This window comes from Loxodonta africana, chromosome 18 (genome assembly GCF_030014295.1).
Source record: "Loxodonta africana isolate mLoxAfr1 chromosome 18, mLoxAfr1.hap2, whole genome shotgun sequence".
Classification (NCBI taxonomy): Eukaryota; Metazoa; Chordata; class Mammalia; order Proboscidea; family Elephantidae; genus Loxodonta; species Loxodonta africana.
In genome coordinates, this window is record NC_087359.1 from 62213075 (window position 1) to 62233175 (window position 20101).

The 20101-nt window shown below is 48.8% G+C and overlaps 1 protein-coding gene and 1 pseudogene across 1 annotated transcript in view; both read left to right on the forward strand.

Annotated features, from left to right (window-relative positions):
• The window catches only part of NXN (nucleoredoxin), a 195292-nt gene extending 175267 nt beyond the window's left edge, over positions 1-20025 (forward strand). The window contains exons 6-8 of the mRNA XM_064271506.1: positions 12717-12896; positions 14668-14792; positions 18336-20025. Coding sequence (XP_064127576.1) covers positions 12717-12896; positions 14668-14792; positions 18336-18518 — 488 coding nt within the window. The 3' untranslated portion in view covers positions 18519-20025. The remainder of the gene's footprint in view (positions 1-12716; positions 12897-14667; positions 14793-18335) is intronic.
• Positions 6851-9734, forward strand: LOC104846519 (phosphatidylinositide phosphatase SAC2-like; annotated as a pseudogene).
• Positions 20026-20101: the final 76 nt, after the last annotated feature.

Below are 20101 nucleotides of genomic sequence, written 5' to 3' on the forward strand. Positions count from 1 at the left end.
GGGGCCACCTCAGCAGCTGCTGAGCAGCTTCGGTGTTCTGTTTTGCTTCATTTTGAGAACATGAAAAATAAGAAAACCAGAAAAGGCAGACAATAATGTAATAAGCACCTGTGTGACCACCACCCAGAACTGACGTTTTTGCTTCAAGTTTTTAAAATGTAAACAAATGGGAGCTTATAAACAAAGCTGAGGTTCTTGTATACTTCTGAGGTGCCGTTCTCCTTCCTTCTCCCTGGGGAGAAACACCACCCTAAATTTAATGCATACCTTCACAATCAGTTTTCACATTTTTACTGCGTATGTATGAATCCCTGAGTAATATAGAGCATTGCTCTGTGTAGTCATATAGAGTATTGCTCTGTGTGGTCATACAGAGTATTGCTCTGTGTGGTCATATAGAGTATTGCCCTGTGTGGTCATACAGAGTATTGCTCTGTGTAGTCATACAGAGTATTGCCCTGTGTGGTCATACAGAGTGCTCTGTGTAGTCATACAGAGTATTGCCCTTTGTGGTCATACAGAGCATTGCCCTGTGTGGTCATACAGAGCATTGCCCTGTGTGGTCATACAGAGCATTGCCCTGTGTGGTCATACAGAGCATTGCCCTGTGTGGTCATACAGAGTATTGCCCTGTGTGCTCATACAGAGTATTGCTCTGTGTGGTCATACAGAGTATTGCTCTGTGTGGTCATACAGAGTATTGCTCTGTGTGGTCGTATAGAGTATTGCTCTGCGTGGTCATATAGAGCATTGCCCTGTGTGGTCATAGAGTATTGCCCTGTGTGGTCCTATAGAATACCGCCCTGTGTGGTCATACAGAGCATTGCTCCACGTGGTCGTACAGAGCGTTGCTCCACATGGTCGTATAGAGCGTTGCTATGTGTGGTCGTATAGAGCGTTGCTCCGTGTGGTCGTATAGAGTGTTGCTCCGTGTGTTCGCATAGATTGTTGCTCTGTGTAGCCATATAGAGTATTGCTCTGTGTAGCCATATAGAGTATTGCCCTGAGTGGTCATATAGAGCACTGCCCTGTGCGGTCATATAGAGCACTGCCCTGTGCGGTCATATAGAGCACTGCCCTGTGCGGTCATATAGAGCACTGCCCTGTGCGGTCATATAGAGCACTGCCCTGTGCGGTCATATAGAGCACTGCCCTGTGCGGTCATATAGAGCACTGCCCTGTGCGGTCATATAGAGCACTGCCCTGTGCGGTCATATAGAGCACTGCCCTGTGCGGTCATATAGAGCACTGCCCTGTGCGGTCATATAGAGCACTGCCCTGTGCGGTCATATAGAGCACTGCCCTGTGCGGTCATATGGAGCACTGCCCTGTGCGGTCATATGGAGCGTTGCTCTGTGCGGTCGTATGGAGCGTTGCTCTGTGCGGTCGTATGGAGCGTTGCTCTGTGCGGTCGTATGGAGCGTTGCTCTGTGCGGTCGTATGGAGCGTTGCTCTCTGCGGTCGTATAGAGCGTCGCTCTGTGTGGTTGTATAGAGCGTCGCTCTGTGTGGTCATATAGAACATTGCTCTGTATAGTAATAGAGAGTATTGCTCTGTGTATTTTTTAGACACATGCTTAAATGCTGACCTGCTATAATATCACTCTGCAATGTGCTTTTTGACTTAACGGTATGTTTTCAAGATTTGTCCACGTTGATATTGATGTCTAGTTGCTTTGTTTTCAGTGCCAAAAAGTGTTTTATTGTATGACTGGACCACAGTTTATCTGTTCCACTGTGGATGGACACTTCGTTGGTTTCTGGTTTTTCCATATTACAAGAACTTTGTCATAACTGTCTTCGTTCACATCTCTAGACACATGCACAAATCTGCATATCTTTCTGGCCAAGTTCACGTCAGCCAGGCCCATCCCATTTTTCCTTTGGGTTTCTCTGAACTTCACCACCCAAACCATCTGCCTTCTTCCCACCCTCAGCTCTCTAAGCAAGGGTACATTTTGGGGGAGTAAGAAGAGGATCCCATGAACAGAACCCAGCAGTCGATTTAGCCAAGTCATGATTCCTGTTTGTCATCCCTGCCCTACCCCTACTGCCCCTCAGTTCTTGCTTGATTCTTTGTTTGACGTTAATACATGTATTGTAATGTCACTTAAGAAAACAGACACATATGTCTCACCCACATTCCTGCCTTACCAGCACAACCGTTTTTACTTTTCTGAGTCCCTTTGGTCTCTCTCCACACGTATACATACTTTCATGTAGTTGTAATCGTTGCATTAAAAAAACAAACCCGTTGCCATCCAGTCAGTCCCAACTCATAGCGACCCTGTAAGACGGAGTAGAATTGCCCCATAGGGTTTCCAAGGCTGTAAATCTTTACGGAAGCAGACTGCCACATCTTTCTCATGCAGAGCCACTGGTAGGTTCAAACCCCTGACCTTTCACTTAGCAGCTGAGTGCTTAACCACTGTACCACCAGGGCTACATAGTCATTGTATATATACCCAAAAATCTATTGCCCAGAGTAGATTCTGACTCATAGCGCCTTTATAGGACAGAGTAGAACTGCCCCATAGGGTTTCCAAAGCTGTAATCTGCCGGGCTGCCACATCTTTCTCCCATGGAGCAGCTGGTGGGTTTAAACTGCTGACCTTTCGGTTAGCAGCCAAGTGCTTAACTACTGCACCACCAGAAGAAGAAAAAAAAAAAAAAACCCATTGCTGTCAAGTCGATTTCCGACTCATAGCAACCCTGTGTTACATACATGTTATTGTTAGGTGCCATCCAGCCGGTTCTGACACATAGTAACCCTGTGCACAACAGAACGAAACACTGCCCGGTCCTGAGCCATCCTTAAAATTGTTGTTATGCTTGAGCTCATTGTTGCAGCCACTGTATCAATCCACCTCGTTGAGGGTCTTCCTCTTTTCCACTGACCCTGTACTCTGCCAAGCGTGATGTCCTTCTCCAGGGACTGATCCCTCCTGACAACATGTCCAAAGTATGTAAGACCTAGTCTTCCATCCTTGCCTCTAAGGAGAATTCTGGCTGTACTTCTTCTAAGACAGATTTGTTCGTTCTTTTGGCAGTGCAAGGTATATTCAATATTCTTCGCCAACACCACAATTCAAAAGCATCAATTCTTCTTCAGTCTTCCTTATTCATTGTCCAGCTTTCACATGCATATGATGAGATTGAAAATACTATGGCTTGGGTCAGGCACACCTCAGTCTTCAAGGTGACGTCTTTACTCTTCAACACTTTAAAGAGGTCCTTACTGGGGTTTTTTTGTGCGGCAGATTTACCCAACGCAATGCATCTCTTGATTTCTTGGCTGCTGCTTCCATGGCTGTTGATTGTAGATCCAAGTAAAATGAAATCCTTGACAACTTCAATCTTTTCTCCATTTATCATGATGTTGCTAATTGGTCCAGTTGTGAGGATGTTTGTTTTCTTTATGTTGAAGTGTAATCCATACTGAAAGCTGTGGTGTTTGATCTTCATTAGTAAGTGCTTCAGGTCCTCTTCACTTTCAGCAAGCAAGGTTGTGTCATCTGCATAACGCAGGTTGTTAATGAGTCTTGCTCCAATCTTGATGCCCCATTCTTCTTCATATAGTCCAGCTTCTCGGATTATTTGCTCAGCACACAGAATGAATAGGTATGGTGAAAGAATACAACCCTGACGCATACCTTTCCTGACTTTAAACCAATCAGTATCCCCTTGTTGTGTCCGAACAACCACCTCTTGATCTATGTAAAGGTTCCTCACAATTAAGTGTCCTGGAATTCCCATTCTTCGCAACGTTATCCATAATTTGTTATGATCCACACAGTCGAATGCCTTTGCGTAGTCAATAAAACACAGGTAAACATCCTTCTGGTATTCTCTGCTTTCAGCCAGGATCCATCTGACATCAGCAATGATATACCTGGTTCCATGTCCTCTTCTGAAACTGGCCTGAATTTCTGGCAGTTCCCTGTCAATATACTGCTACAGCCATTTTTGAATGATCTTCAGCAAAATATTATATACGTAGCACTATGTATTCTGCGTTTGCTACTTAACAATATATTGCAAACATTTTCCATGTTGCTACACCTTCATAGTGACCGTTTTCATGATTGCATAATATTTCTTCCTGCCCCTCTTTCTGTCCTAAGATCTGCCTTTCCTCCCATGTCTCCTCCCAACTCTCAGCTCTCTTGGGTAATTATTCCCAGCATCCTTAGGTCACACTGCAGTCTAGATATAGAAAGAACCATCTGGGTTACAACCCTGGCCAGCCCCTCCTTCCCTCTCTCCCCAGGGTCCTGGAAGGCTTGTACCTTTCTGCCCCAGGCCTTCCACCTGCTTCAAAACTCTCTGCCTCCTTGACCGTGGAAAAGCAACCAAACTGTGATGCGGACAGTCTCAGTCTGCATGGCTTTGAGATGAATTTAAATACTCCTAAGTAGGCTCCTCCCAGGAGGAAGCAGTTTGGAGCTGTTTGGAGCTTATTTCTTCTTCTCTAGGTTTTGAGAGAAAAGGTGAAGGGGATTCTCGGGCATTGCTTATGGCCTGACCCAGCTCTTCAGGGCAGGGAACCAGACAGGATTTAGAGCTGAAGCCCCCTCTAGAACAAAGAGTATATGTTCCAAGCCCAGCAGTCAAGGCTGAGGTGGTGCAATAAAGGAGTGCCAGGCCCACACTGTGGACGGTACACTGTTGCTGCAAGTCCATAGACCCCTCCCTGTGACACTGACATTGTCTTTGTGTTCTGTTTCCTTAGCTAGCTTCTTCCATCTAATGTGGGGGTTTCTGTTTGTCCTTCCAGAGCAAGGCATCAGCCGTTGTTACTGCTGCCTTCTGATGAGCCAAATAATCAACTTGGTGATGACAAAAATAATAATATTTATGGAGTACTTAATGATATACTAAGGTCCCTGGGTGGTACAGATGGTTACCAAAAAGGTAGGTGGTTTCAATCCATCTAGTGGAGCTGTGGGATAAAGGCTTGACAATCTGGTTCCATAAGATTAAAAACAAACCAAACTCATTGCCACCAAGTCAATTTCAACTCACGGGAATGCCATGTGTTACAGAGTAGAACTCTTCATAGGGTTTTCTTGTGTGTAACCTTTACAGAAGCATTTCGACAGGGCTTTTTTCCATGGAGCCACTAGGTGGGTTTGAACCACCAACCTTTAGGTTAGCAGCCAATTGCAAACTACTCGTGCCACCCATTGAAATCACCGTGGAGTACAGTTCTACCCCGAAACTCCTGGGGTCACCATGAGTCGGAATCAACTCTATGGCAACGGGTTTAATTTTGGGTGTGGTTACTATATACCAGACACTCTGCTAAGAAGCATTTTACATTTATTATCTTGTTTTCTCCTCACAAAAACCATAGAAGATTATTGTTGTTAGGTGCTGTCAAGTCAATTCTGACCCATAGCAACCCTATGGGACAAAGTAGAACCATCCTATAGGGTTTCCAAGGAACAGCTGGTAGATTTGAACTGCTGACCTTTTGGTTAGCTGCCAAGTTCTTAACCACTACGCCACCAGGGGTAGGAAACCATTATTATCCCTGTTTTACAGCTGTTTGGGAACTGAGACTCAAAGAAGTTAAGTGATTTGCCTGGGCCTTCCTTAGAATTCTAACTGTATCCCCCCTCCCAGTCATCCAAGCTCAGAAAACCAAAGATGAGTTCAAGCCAGGCAGAGATGAGCTGCTCCTTTTTCATTCCCTCCAGAGAAGCTCCTTGCTGGTGTGGAAGTTACTTTGTATAAAGGCATCTATTAGACATTTTCCATTCTCTTCCAGTTTCCCATTAGCAGCTTGGCCGTCTTTTCCTGATAGAAGTCTCCTTTAGAAAACCTTCTTCAGGGTGGTGGGGAGAAGGGAATGCACCGTGGGGAGTGGGGAGGAGAGAAGGGGTGATTGTAGTCTCAGCCTTCTGCCCCATAGCTTTGGGGAAAGAGAGAAGAGGGAGCTGAGGGTGCAGGAAGCTGCTGTAAGTGGGCCTTCCCTCACCCTGGTTAAGAGAGTCCCCAACAAAGCCGGTGGCTGGTAGAAAGAGCAGCAGCATTTACCATAGGCAGGCCGAGGGTTCTTGTCCCAGCTGACCACCTACTGGCTGGGTGACCTTGGGTAGGTCACTTTACCTCGGAGCCTCAGTGACTTCATCTGTAAAATGAGGAGAATCGTACTTCCCACAGCCATGTGTTATGAGGATTGCATGAGACAGCATCCATGCTGTGCTGGCACTGAGCAGCTCCACCACGGTGGATGCCGATTTCCTTGTTTTGGCCCCCTGGTTCATCACTGGAGGGAGGCATTCACTTAGGGCTCCAGGGCCAAGCTTGCCCATGATCAGGTGATGGGGAGGGGCCTTGACACAGTGGACATGGACCCCCCCACAGCTCCAAATTCTGTCTGGTTCCCTGTCCTGGGGAGCTGGGCCAGGCCACAGCAGTGCCCAAGAATCCCTTTCACCCTTTCTCTCAAAATCTAGAAAAGATGAATGCTCAAAATGTCACTGATGTGTGTGCCCTGGGCGTGACTTGGCACCACCATGTTGCAGTTGCCGCATTCGCCACATTCACTGCAGGCGTGAGGCAGGGTGTGGGCGGCTTCCAGACTGAGCTTCAACAGATCGACAGACAGACAGACCAACAGCCTGACGAGATGCCACACTCCCACAGGTCTCTGCGGGCAGCCCCGCATCCTGCCTAGCCCAAGCCCAGGCGTGCTAGCGATGACTTTCAAGATTTTCCTCCCTTTTGCAGGACTTTCAGTCAAAGTTCCTGTGGCGCTATATTTTTCCTGTAAATTACTCCACTTCCAAAATCTCATCCAGCAGAGCAGCTTCTCCGAGCTGCAGGCATGGGGGCGTGGGAGGGCTCAAAGGGTTGTCTTTCTTTTCTTTTCTTATTCATATTAAAAAACTTTAAAAAGGGAAAGGGTGGATGGGGGGGGACATCAGTATTTATTGCAGCTAAAACTTCAGTAAAGATGGGGGGAAGGGGGCTGACCTTTTGCAACCACCTGTTAATGTGCCCAGTGCGTTTTGTTAGGGACTTAATGTTTTTGACTGATGTAAATATTCATGCCAAAATAGGAAGTTTAGTTTTGTGAAAGTAACATTGTAATTAGTAGAATTTAATTATTTCCTACCAAGAGATGTGTCCTGACGTAATTTTTATGGTGGCCTGGCTCAAGCAACAGTTTTCAGGGTGCTCTGTCATTGGTGCTCCTCACAGAGACACGGATGTGCTGTTACTGCCTTCTGACTTGCCTACTACGTGGCCTGTGACAGTGATGAAGTTGATCAAGTAAACCAACATCAACGACTAAGTCTGGAAGACCTGGAAAGAATAGAAATGGGACCTGAACCCACTCTTTTTGGTAAGCCAAAGGTCCCCTGCATGTGGTTGCGCTCCAGTGCAAAGAAAAGTGGCTCTGTCCACACACTGAGAGCTGTGACACACAAGCCAGAAGAGGATGGAAAAGATGCCCTTGAGTGCAGTGCAGAGATGCCGCAGGTCGCCAAGCAGGCCATGGGATTGGCCGTACCTAGAGTTGAAAAACAACTTGAAAGGAAGAGCAGTAAACCTCATGAAGACATCATCGATATCAGATCTCGAAACGAAGGCTCTTTGGCCCAAGGAAGGAATTTTTTGATGAGCAAATTTTCATCTCTGAATCAAAAAGTAAAACAGACAAGATCCAGTGTAAATATTGGCAATCTACGAAAGCTAGGAAACTTTACAAAACCTGAAATGAAAGTTAACTTTCTAAAACCAAACTTAAAAGTAAATCCTTGGAAATCAGATAGTATAGTCTTGAAACCATGGAAAATAGAGGCGTGATGGATAGTAAAGACCAGGCAGAGTCTGATGGGGAGATGTCTTCGATAATGACTCGTACCACTCCAATGAATTCCTAACAAATTCCAAGTCTGATGAAGACAGGCAGCTGGCTAATTCCTTAGAGAATGTAGGGCCAGTAGACTAAGTTCTTCCCAGTTGTGGTATTATCGCTTCAGCACTTTGGTTAGGCAGTCGATCCCAGTCTATAAGCAGCACTGATATTAGTATTCGTGTTCACTCAGAGAGTACTGCCACTCATGGAAGTCGGCTTGGAAAAGGCCATAAGTCTTCTCTGAAAGAAAGTCCTTCTGCTGACCATACATACACATATTGACTGGCTTTGCCAAGCCTGTGGATATGTATTGCCACAGAGATGCACAAAATAAAATGACCCAGCCATCTGTAACCAGGTCTGTTTCTCAGCAGGCTACTGAGGATGGAAATCAAGCGACGAATCAAGCTTCTAACAAAGAAGCCCAACCAGAAGTAATGGAGCAGACACCTTCTTGACCATCTCAGTTAGACGTGTCTTTTTCAGCAAAAGGTCCACAGTTTCAAGCAGTTAAATTAGTACATTCAGTCATATCTCAGAAGACCCCAGGCTCTGGATCCACTGTGCTTTGAACTTGAAACAGGGCTTCATGTAACTCCTTCTCCTTCAGAAGGCAGTAGCAGCGCAGCAGTTTGCCCCTTTGCAAAGCTCAGGAGTTCCATGGTCCAGGTTGCTAATATAACCCCCCAAGTGGGATTAACCCATGGGATAAACTTGGCTGTGACAAAAGTTCAGAAGAGTTCTGCAGAACCTGAAGCGGTTAATGAAGTCCAGCGAAGTGAACTTAAAAACATATTTATACAATGCCAGACACAAATAATTCAGATTGAGTTTTTAGCCATAGAGAATGCTGGGGCTTTTATTTAATCTAAAAGAAGGTGGTTTCATGTATTAGCCTGTTGTCACTTGTACCGTCTTTGAGTCTAGGGGTCACAAATTGTTTATTGGGAAAAGTCTTAAAGGGAATCTGAACTTGAGCAGATTTCCAAATTTGACAGCCAAGATGACAAGTGTACTGTCCGAGAGTATATAGATCTGAGTAGCTTCCACACTACAAAGCAACCTGTCCCTTTGAAAGGAATTCAGGAATAGGTCACTTTGGGGCATGATTTGAACCTTTTTGGATGGGGGTGGGTGGGTGGAATGTATGAAGTCAACACAAAGGATGGGCAAGGACACATTGAGGGGATTAGCATTTTTCATAATTTGTTTTTGTTCTGTTTGTCAGTTTATTCTTATGTATAGTACCTCTACAAGGTAGGTAACACGTTTTGTTTTTAGTGACTAAAGTGTTACTAGTAGGGGAAAGTATTTGAATACAAAACCTACTGGTTTAGTTCTGATGGCTTAAGCATTCCCTGTGAAGAGTTAATTGAGGGTTACAGCCCGTAGTGTCCAGAAACCTGTGCTCATTTGAACAAATTGAAACTACTCCAGAACCTGCACACCCCATTGTACGGGAGGAGTGAGACTTGTCAGACATACAGTAAACCTGAGTACATCAGATATGTATACCAGCATCCTGTTAAATTTAGTCCTGCCGTTTTCTGGAAGACTATGTTGGCTACTGGTAATTATAGAAAGAAGTCTTCAAATTTTAATTTTTTTCCAGGGGACATTCCAGAATACCTTGTGTAGACTCTTACAACTAGAGAGAATTTAGTCTGAAGCACAGCCGTGCCCAAACTGGTTTTATGACCAGAAAGAAGCCTGACCGCGTAGAACTAGTGCCTCTCCTGTGAACCCAGACAGGAGGTTGCACATTGTATTCCAAATAGGTATTGGTTTGTCTGGTATCTTCAGAGCCTTATTCTGAAGTGACTCTCAGCTAAACATTGTGTCTGTTGTAACTCTGATAAGCATTTCCACTTTTGTTATTTATTAGTGGTATCTTTTTTTTTTTTAAGTGTCAAATCTTGTGACGATTTAAAATAAAGTACCATTGTAATTTTTTTTTAAATGTCACTGGGTAGGAGTCTGATGTGGTTATTTTACGCGGTTTATGCACCATAGTCACGTGCCAACATGGCTATGTCCCTGTGTACCTGGTTGTCTTGGGCTCTTAGACACTGGGCTTTGGTGCTCAGTGTACCAACTAAAGAGGGGGCATTGCTTTCGAGTAGCCGTGGCGAAGACCTGAGGCAGAGAGCAGCTTGTTCCTTGGTGGACACAGCTGATGACTTCAGCAGCGAGCTGGGGGCTCCTCACAGGTATGAACTTGAAAGAGGCTGTAGCCGTGGTACCAAAGAAGGCCGCTGAGAGTAGTCTCTCAGAGAAGCTGAGGCATCAAACCAGGAATTGGGATTCTTTGCCTTCACGTTTTCCTTTTCCTTCTGTGTACTCTCTGTGCCTACCTGTCCCCCATGGACTAACTTCCCATCCAAGGTCCTGGCTCTAAACAGGCCTGCCGGTGTGTCTCATCATAGCAGTGGGCATGCTCTGGTTTAACTTAACAGCTGTAATTGTCCAATTTCAGAAACACACCAACTCTCTGATTAAAGAACTTTGCCAAAGCTTTTCTCCGATGGGGCATCGCCATGTAAAGGGGCTCATCCCCAGCTGGCTGGTCCTGAGACGGGCCCCCTTCAGGTTGGGACTGAAGCCCAGGTTCCCAGCCACAGGGATGGGGACACCCTTGACGTGGGCCCCAGGCCTCCCAAGGATAAAGTGCAGCTGTTAGGACAAGGCTCGAAACGTCTGGAATCTCCTGTCCACCCAGTGCATAGGTAACTTCTCACAAGCCCCTGTTCCGCGCTGAGTGTGTGTTAAAACGCCCCCCTCCCTCAGCCCACCAGCAGTCTCAGCTGCTCATGTTTGTGCGTGATAGGGTGGACACGCAGTCCTTGGGAACCTATTCTCTCTGGACCAGTTTCCTCACACATCAGGCCACCTCTCCTAATAGGTGTGAACATAATGGACTCGTTATTCCTTTTGAAGACCGTCCCACAACGGCCATACTCGCTGTGCCGGCTGCCACGGCAGGTTACCAGACACCGGAGCCATATTTCTAGTACTGCAGCGTCCCCCCCACAGAGAAATAAAATGTCAGTGGAGCAAATTACCGACTGAATGATTTGGAATCTATAAATATTAAATGGCTCGGGCTTTCATTGGCCCATATAAAATTCAGGCGCTGGGCAACTCTGGGAGAAAGGATGTCTGAGAGTGCGAGGGGGAGGGAACTGGCTGCTCTCGGAGACAAGCGTCCCCAAAGGCTAACCCTGTGGCTGAGTGTGGCTGAGGTTGAGGTGGGGTAACCCTGGCTGGAGGAGGAGAAGGGCAGGGGGAGGAAAGCCCAAAGGAAACTAGAATCTGGGCTGGGGTTTTCCTTGATTTTTCATTTGAGGCCTTTGTTTGGGGTGTGTGGTTGATGGGAGTGCTCTGTGTCATATTTTTTATGCTAGCCCACACTCTGTAACATGCTGGTAGGTAGTGTTGAGGTCTGCTTCCTCCAGGGACTATGAGGAGGGAGCACTGCCCCCCTCAGAGGAGGTATTGGAACCTCCCCAGGCAGTCGGGTGGAGGCTGCAGAAAAGCCATGCCCACTCAGTGGCAGTTCTCTGTCCTCTTCTCCTGCTGCAGCCTCAGCCCCCCGCTCTCCCTCGCAGACCCCAGAGTGCTCCCTGTGGTCAGTCCTCCGAGCCTGTGTGAGGACTCCGATCATGTCTGTGGTGCTGGTTTGTGTGGCACAGCAAGTATATGCTTGTGAGTGTCCCTGCATGCTTTTATACCACCTTGTTAGGTTTTAGGCTGACTACAGATAGATTGGAGCCCTGGTGGTACAGGGGTTAAGAGCTCAGCTGCTAACCAAAAAGTCAGCACTTCGGATCCTGCAGCTGCTCCTTGGAAACCCTGTGGGGCAGTTCTACTCTGTATAGGGTCGCTGTGCTTCAGAACTAACTCAACAGCAACAGGTTTGGTTTCTTTTTTTTTTTTGCAGATAGATCGCTACCACCCATGTATCAGTGAGGGCTTGTGTGTTGCTATGATGCTGAACAGGTTTCAGCGGCGTTTCCAAGACTAAGATGGACTAGGAAGAAACGCCCGTCGATCTACTTCTGAAAATCAGCCAGTGAAAACCCTGTGGATCACAGTGGTCCGATCCACAACTAATCACGGTGATGGCACCGGGCTAGGCAGCGTTTCGATCCATTGCGCCTGGTATCCCCATGAGTTGGGGGCTAACAACAATAGCATAGAGAGGAGAGAGCTCTTGTCTCCTTGTGGTCTCTTTAGGATGCCGTGTGGTAACTGTTGATGGGTACCATTGAGTCAATTTCCAACTCACAGCGACTGTATGTGACAGGGTAGGACTGCCCCATAGAGTTTCCTAGCCTGTAATCTTTACAGGAGCAAATCGCCAGGTCTCTCTCCTGTGGAGCCACTGGATGGATTTGAACTGCCGACCTTTTGGCTAGCAGCCAAGTACTTAACAATTGTGCAACCAGGGCTCCTTGCAATAACAATAAAAACAAACAAAACATAACAAAAAAACCAGCTGCCATCGAATAGCCTCCCTTTATGGACTGTTTCTAGGTATCAGGACCCTGTGCCAAGTTCTTTAAAGGCATCATCTCATTTGATCTTTACGCGGCAGCATAAGGCAGGAATTACAGTGCGTTAACCATTTTGCAGCTGAGGATACTGAGCCACAGACTGGTGATGTGACTTGCTCGAGGTGACTCGGCTACTCAGTGGCCAGGCCTGGATTCTAAGCCAGGGCTTTCTGACTCCAGGTCTGGGAACTTGGTCACGACTCTTCATCAGGTCCTAGCCCCGTCCTGCAAGTCCTGGGTAGACTGCCCTGTTCACAGGCTGATGTCAAGCATCCCCCTGTCTTGCAGGCATCCCCACGCTGATCGTGCTGGACCCACAGGGCGAGGTGATCACACGGCAGGGGCGGGTGGAGGTGCTGAATGACGAGGACTGCAGGGAGTTCCCGTGGCACCCCAAGCCCGTGCTGGAGCTCTCCGACTCCAATGCCGTGCAGCTCAACGAGGGCCCCTGCCTCGTCCTTTTTGTAGGTATGATGCTCACGGGCCCCTGTGGGGAAATTGGGCGGATGGACCTTGCTTGGGAGGTGTCAGTTCCTACAGCTGCTTTCTGTCACTAACAATGCAGAGCCCAGGCCTTTGTCTCTCCCCAGCAGCCTTGCTTTTGACCCCAATGATTTATTCATGGCCCTGCCCTGTGGGAGGTGTTCTGGGAGCGACTGCTGTGCTTTCCTTCCGGGCTGCTTCTGGCTGCCAGCTGGGAAGAAAAGGTCAGGCCTGAGGATGCCCGGGGACTCCAGGCCATGGTTGGAGGGAGCTGGGCTGCAGGCACTGGGGCTGCAGGTGGCTGAGTCCCCCCAGGCTGTGGCTCACCCCAGGCTGCTTCTGGATCATCTGCGCTCTGATGAACTGCTCCAGAGCTACTCCAGCTGCCCAGCCCTGGGTCATCCACCCTGTGGCCAGCTGCCCCTCCCCACCTCTGCCTGGCCCCCCACCCCCATCCTCAGTAAGTCATGCTCAGCCTGGACACGAGAATATAGGAACATGTGCCCCAGGCTCCCTGCAGCCCTGTGGGATGACCGCGGTTCCTTTTGGAAACCGAGCAGCTGGTGGTCCAGAGCCACCTTGCCCTCTGCCTTGGGACTTGCTGCTGTGCTCCAACTCAAAATCATTTTGGACACGAGGATCATGGCTGAGATGCGGACAGACCTGCTCCATTGAGGGGGGCCGGGGAGTATGAGCAACATCTTCCCTCATTCTTTGGAAGTCTACTCTGGGGGTTCTCTCAGGAGGGAAACCAATATTCACTCCCAAGGGAGCTCGTCAACAAACGCGCTTGCAGGCTGCTTCTTTGCTTAGGGAACAAAGGCCCCAGGGAGAGGTAGCCTTGGGTAGCCTTCACCATGGGGCTACCTGCCTCCTACTGTAGGGCTCACACCCCAAATCCTGGGAAACAGTTCTGAAACCAGGGACAGTTAGGAACTCACTGGCCACCCGCAGATGTGGAAACAGGCCCAGAGAGACGAAGCAAGTTGCCCAGCATCACAGAACTGATTAGATGTGGAGCCAGCGGGTACCCTACCGAGTCTCGTACACTGTGGGCCTCTTTGGCATTTTGGAGTGAGATTCCTCTGCCTGAACCTGTTCTCCCCTCCCTGCTCCTCCAGCAGGAAGGAGCTCCGAGACCATACTGCGTTTTCACTAGAGGCAAGAGGTGTCTGCAAGGGGCTTGGGGAGCCTGCTCAGGAGGTTCTCCCATGCCGTCAGCCTACCCCCTCCTAAGTGAGTCTAGCTGCCAGCTGTGGATTGGCCTTGGTGCCTGCTCCTACCCACTGCCATCAGAGCTGCAGGTTGGACCCCGGTCCTGACCCTTTACCCCCAGTTCTTCTGCCATTTTCATTAGGAAGTCAGCGATCCAAGGTCTGGCCTCTCATTCAGTGACTGAGAGGAAAACTACTGGGACCTAAGGTCCTGACTTAGGAGACACTCAGCTCCAGGGTGGTTTTGGGAAAAGGGACATTAGTGCTACTCAGTGAGGTGAGTCATTCTGGGTGACCATGGTGCAGGAGGGTGCTGTGTGAGTGTGCTCTGCTGCCAGCCCGTGTGTATGTATATGTGTATGTACGTGTGGGTGTGTGCACCCAGGAGAGACTGGTGCTTCATGGGGAAGCTCATTTCCATTCAGGGGCTGCTCAGATCGGCGTTTCTGCAGCACAGCAGCTGGACCCAGGCTCTCCCAGTGGGAGTCACTCCGTCCGTTTGACCAGTCAATGGTTCTTCACATCTCTCTCTCCCATCACAGACTCTGAAGACGACGGGGAGTCTGAGGCAGCCAAGCAGCTGATCCAGCCAATCGCTGAGAAAATCATCGCCAAGTACAAAGCCAAAGAAGAGGAGGCACCACTTCTATTCTTTGTGGCCGGGGAGGTGCGTGCTGAGGGAGGGCTTCGCGGACTGTTAGGCCAGGAGTGACTTTGCTCACGGGGATGCTTGAAGGGTCCCTGGGGTCCAAGTTGACCTGCTTCTAGGAGAGCCACTGACAAATGTGGCGAGGAAGATGTGCCATTAGTCGTGGAAGGTGTTCCTACCCTGCTACTTCCTCCATCTATCTTTCTCATGCAGCAGGACCCCTCCCCGGGAGAGCCCTCCCCAAGTTTCGCACACAAGCTGGCCCCGGTACCTTCTGGGAAGAGCAGCAGCCACACATATGGTCAGCACTTATTCTCTTGGTGCTTAGTCAGAACCAGACCCTTGATGCTTTTTAAGGTGTCCCCTTGTTTAGTTCCTCCACACTGCCCTGCTAAGTGGCTTTTCCCATCACAGGGATCCTGGCTGGGGGCCATAGCTTGGCCTGCACTCACGCAGAGTGTGAGGTGGGAAATGGTAGACATTCCGTATCATTTTCACCCAAGGCCTGTCCCTTGAGGTCTCCAGCCATGCTGGACAAGCAGAGGACTTCCCACAGGGTGAGAACACCAGATCCCATATGCAGAGCCACCTCCTCCACCCTGCAGAGACTGGGAAATCTCTGCAAAATGGCTGCGGTCTGCACAGGCGCTTTACCCCACCCCACAGCCCCCAGAGCTCCTTGACGCAGGCTCTACTGCCCCCTCCTCCCTCTCTCTTCACTTCCGTAAACCAGTTATCGATGAGCACACTTTTTGAAGCTGCCATGCCTTTAGTCCACCCGCCTGGACCTCCAGTTGGTCAGAACCCCCTGCTCATTTCATGCTGTGTTTGGCTCCCAGGAGAGGTGTGGAGGGGACGAGGCAGCAGCAGCAAACACCCTGAATCACCCATTCATCACCTCCTCAATAGCCGCTCTGCTAAGCCCTGCTGGGCCCCTCGTAGGCAGCTGAAGTCACCCTGTGCAGCCCCGGGGTGGAGGGGAACAAAGCAGGTTCACAAGGCCCTGCCTGGGGGCCACAGCAGCCTGTGCTACACAAAGCACTCATGGAGACTGCTCTGAATGCATTCAACTGTAGCCCCTTCAGAATGGCTGAGAGAAAAGATGGGTACAGAACAGAAAGGGCTGGGCGTGGGGCAAGAGGGGCTGGAGCGCTCCAGTGACCGCTTTAGAAATGTGACTGAAAAGGAGCATTGACAGTTTGCTCCAGACCAGGCACCGTGCCAAGTGCTTCACCTGCATTATGTCGTCTGTTCCTCCCAGCTCAGGGCTGGAAACGTGAGGATTATCCTGTTTCACAGACAGGTCAGCAAGGCTCAGGGAGGGTGAGAGGCTTCTCCAAGGTTGTTCAGCTGGGAGGTGGAGACCAGGCTCCAGACCCAGGCTGGCCTGGGACTGCCGGCAGGCTCATTGGTTCCTCACATCAGCCCTGTGTGTTAGGAACCATCATTAAATCCATTGTGCAGACAAAGAGACCTAGACTCAGAGCAGTGACTTTCTGAAATCACAGAGAAAATAGGTGGCAGAGAGGGAGGGGACTGAATGTGAGGCCAGTGAGACTCTAGAAGCTGTGCCCTTACTCCTCTGCCCTTGTGTTCCAGCAGATAGACCCACTCAGAGGGGCTGGGAAAGGAGGGAGGACCCCAGACCAGAAAGCTGTACAGGGAGCTAGAGGCAGGAACCTGAGCTTCCATCCCTCATCTGTCCATCTCTCATGTGTGCTCCACCTGGGCTCACAACCTTGGCAGCTTTCTCAGTCTAATTCCCTGTCTTGTGCTCAGAAGCAAAACCACTCGGGAATGGGCTGGGCACAGGAAACTGAAACAGGAGGCATTGACTGAGCCTCCTGGAGCCAAGGACCCTGGTCCAAGTCCCCTCACATTCTACGCAGGACCGAGGGGGACCGTTGTTTCTGTCTCAGTCCTGTCCCCTCTGGCAGGTAGAAGAGTTAATCCTTCTGAAGCCTAAATGGACATTGAAATTTCATCTCCCCATGGCTTGCTCAGAGGGCAAGGGGTGGGGGAGGCAGGATGGTACTTGGCTTGGTCTCGGCCTCCCAGTGAGAACTGGAAGTACAGTATTTGTCCAGGTGTCTCCCGACGGCGGTGGGTTGGGTTCTCCCCTGTTCATCATGAAGATTTTTTATTAACCCAAGTGGAGGGCCTGCATTGGGTGAACAGTGCCAGAGATGTTGAATCACCCAGTGTTATGGATTGAATTGTGTCCCCCAGATTTCTGTGTTGTAAATCCTAGGCTCTACATCTGTGGTTATAATCCCATTTGGGAATGGGTTGTCTTTGTTATGTGAATGAGGCAGGATTAGTGTAGGGTATAACTTGAGTCAATTTCTTTTGAGATATAAAAGAGATTAAACAAGCAAGCAGAGGAGAGATGGGGTAAGACAGATCCCAAGACACAGAGAGATCTCCAAGGAGCCAGGAAACAGAAACTGAAAAAACAAGGACCTTCCTCTAGAGCTGACAGAGGGAGAAAGCCTTCCCTTAGAGCCAGTGCTCTGACTTTGGACTTCTCGCCTCCTAAAGTATGAGAAAATGATTTCCATTTGTTAAAGCCATCCACTCGTGGTATTTTTGTTATAGCAACACCAGATTACTAAGACACCCATCATTGCTGGGAGTATGTGTTGTTTCTGGAAAGAAAAAAACAAAAAGACCATCATCAAGAATCTTCCTAAAGATTTACCCTCTGAGAAAGGAACGTTTTGGTCCCAGAAACCAGTGAGCTGTAAATTTCACGTCTCTTGCCCAGCATCGTTTAGGGCCAAGAAGACCCCAAGCCCTTTCTGTGTAGAGTGGCTCAGGTTTTTTCATTGGCTTAGAATATCATGCATTTTATAGTCAAACAACCTCAGGATGGGGGGTATAAAGTCCATCTTCCATGATCTACCTCCTGGGGGGTCAGCAGTGTGAAAGATAATCGCAAATGTTGCTACCTTACACATCCTTTGCCTTGTCTTTGGATTTCTGTGTTTGCCTTTATATTTGAACAAGGTGATATCTGATACGAGAGATATTCACCTAGACAGCCACTGGGAATGTATGACCAAGTGTCAGCTTCCTTCTGAGATGAGTAGAACTGGCTTCTGAGCTGGCTGGCTGTGCAAGTCCACCCTCCCTGAAACCAGAGGGCACGCTGAGCTGTTTCACTTTAACCATCCAGAGTCGAGGTCCAGAGTGACCACAGAGAAAGCCACAGTGGGGCTGCAAATAACTGAGAGTTGGCTGCAAAAGGCATCAGAGGACATCAATTTTTTTAAAGCAAGTCATGCGAAATACATGGTTAAATTTGTTTTCATTCTAATGAAGAAAGGTGGATTGGGCTAATGCAGAGAGAGAAGTTTAGCAACCAGCCCCCACCACTCCTAGAAGGGCAGGCCCACTGCTCCCTGTTTCAAGGGCCCATCTTTCTTTGATGAGAGCCTGCTCCTAAGGTGATGGAGGGATTCCATTCCCATGGCAGCTGGGGAACCTGGGTCCAAGGAGCTTCTGTATTCTCTTTCTTTAAAACTTACAGGTTTCTCTCTCCCTTCTGGTGACTTCCAGGATGACATGACTGACTCCCTGCGAGATTACACCAACCTGCCCGAGGCGGCCCCTTTGCTCACCATTCTGGACATGTCAGCCCGAGCCAAGTACGTGATGGATGTGGAAGAGATCACCCCCGCCATCGTGGAGGCCTTTGTGAATGACTTCCTAGCAGAAAAGCTCAAACCAGAGCCCATCTAGTGGGCTCCAGCCTCATGAGACGTTATTTAAAACTCAGTCTTCTCCTCCTCCTTCCCTTCCTTCTCTCCGCCCTTGGACTTTTCCAGCGTGTCCTGAGTCGCACAACCCAAGTGTCCAACCTCTCTGTGGTGCCTTGTTTTCTGCGTTAACGCCTCAGCTAGCACCCTGGGGTGCGCACCCTTTAAACAGCCGAAGAACCACCATGTTTGGAGACTCTTCTTGGGCCTCATGAGGATGGCATAACCCAGCCAGAACTGGGACTGCATCACTCTGTATAAGGGTCACTAGCTTGTGATGAAATGTTTGCCAGGGTGTTCTCCAGAGTAAGCATCAAGGGACAGGGCTTAGTTCCTGGTTCGTTCTGACTTTTGTGTCAGCACACCCACACAAAACCTAAGACCCCCAGAAGCGAGCTGTTCACTGATACCTGTCTGTGCAGGTACAGCAGAGAAAGGGCCGCGTCCTCATTGGGCCTCAGCTTGGAGCTGTTGATGAGAACCTCATCTTCTAAGTGACTTAGTCCATCTTGTTCTGAGGAAAAACAGCAGCTTATCAGTGAGCTCTTGGGCAGGGGATCTCCAGATTTTAAAGGAAGCTTGTGTGCGTGCGTGTGTGTGTGTGTGTGTGTGTGTTTTCTGCTGAGAAGAGAGTAGCTAAGATAATGATTCATATAGTAATTGCTTACTTTCATTGAGCTCCTACCATCTGATGAGAGCTTCTGGTTCCTTCCTTATAGTTCTTCCTACCCTTGATCTTGACCTTCTCCAAGTTTCTGCCTTTTCATACGACCAGCCCCTACTATCGTGGACTTTTTGTTAATGAATTCTTCCCCTTGGACATCTTCCCAAGAAACTCAGTCCCGAGTTCTTAGAGGAGCGTGGCTAGCCAGCACAGACCTCTAAGCACAACTCTGTGCCTGGGGTCCCTGGAGCTCTGTGCAGGTGCTTGGGCCAACCTGTGCTCACCCCGTCATGCCCTTTTCTTTTCAAAGCAGAACTAAAGAGAGGCAAGAAATTACCAGAAACCTAGGTTTTTCCTAAGAACCTGCAGAAGGAGCTGTGCCCGAGGGCAGGAGTGAGGGCAGAGGGTATGTCAACAGATAGTATGCTGTGGGTCCCCTGTGCTAGGCCCAGGGTAGCTTGGCCCCTTATTTGAGCTGAAAAATGGCCACAAAAAGGAAAACAACAACAGCCATGTTCTTAGGATTCTGGATGGAGGGCCTTGGCCTGGGAATTCACAAGGGCTTAGCCCACCTCAGTCAAGTGTTCTTTAAACCTTACCCCTGGCTCCACTCTCAGCACTTACCAACCAAGACCACTTATTTGAAATCTCAGCCCCCTGCCCCCTATAAACTGTTGACACTGTTGTTCCTTGCTGAATTGGATTGTTTATTTGTAGCTCAGAGGTACAAAGATAGTTGGTTATTAGATTGTTATTGTCACCAGCCTGGATGTCACTACAATACCTAGTAAGAAATAAAGCAGGCATCTCTGGACGTTACTAACCACGTAGCTGTTCCTGTCCTTAATCACAGACACCATTTGTTAGCTATGTTTCTGCTGTGATGCTGTGCTCTATTAGGA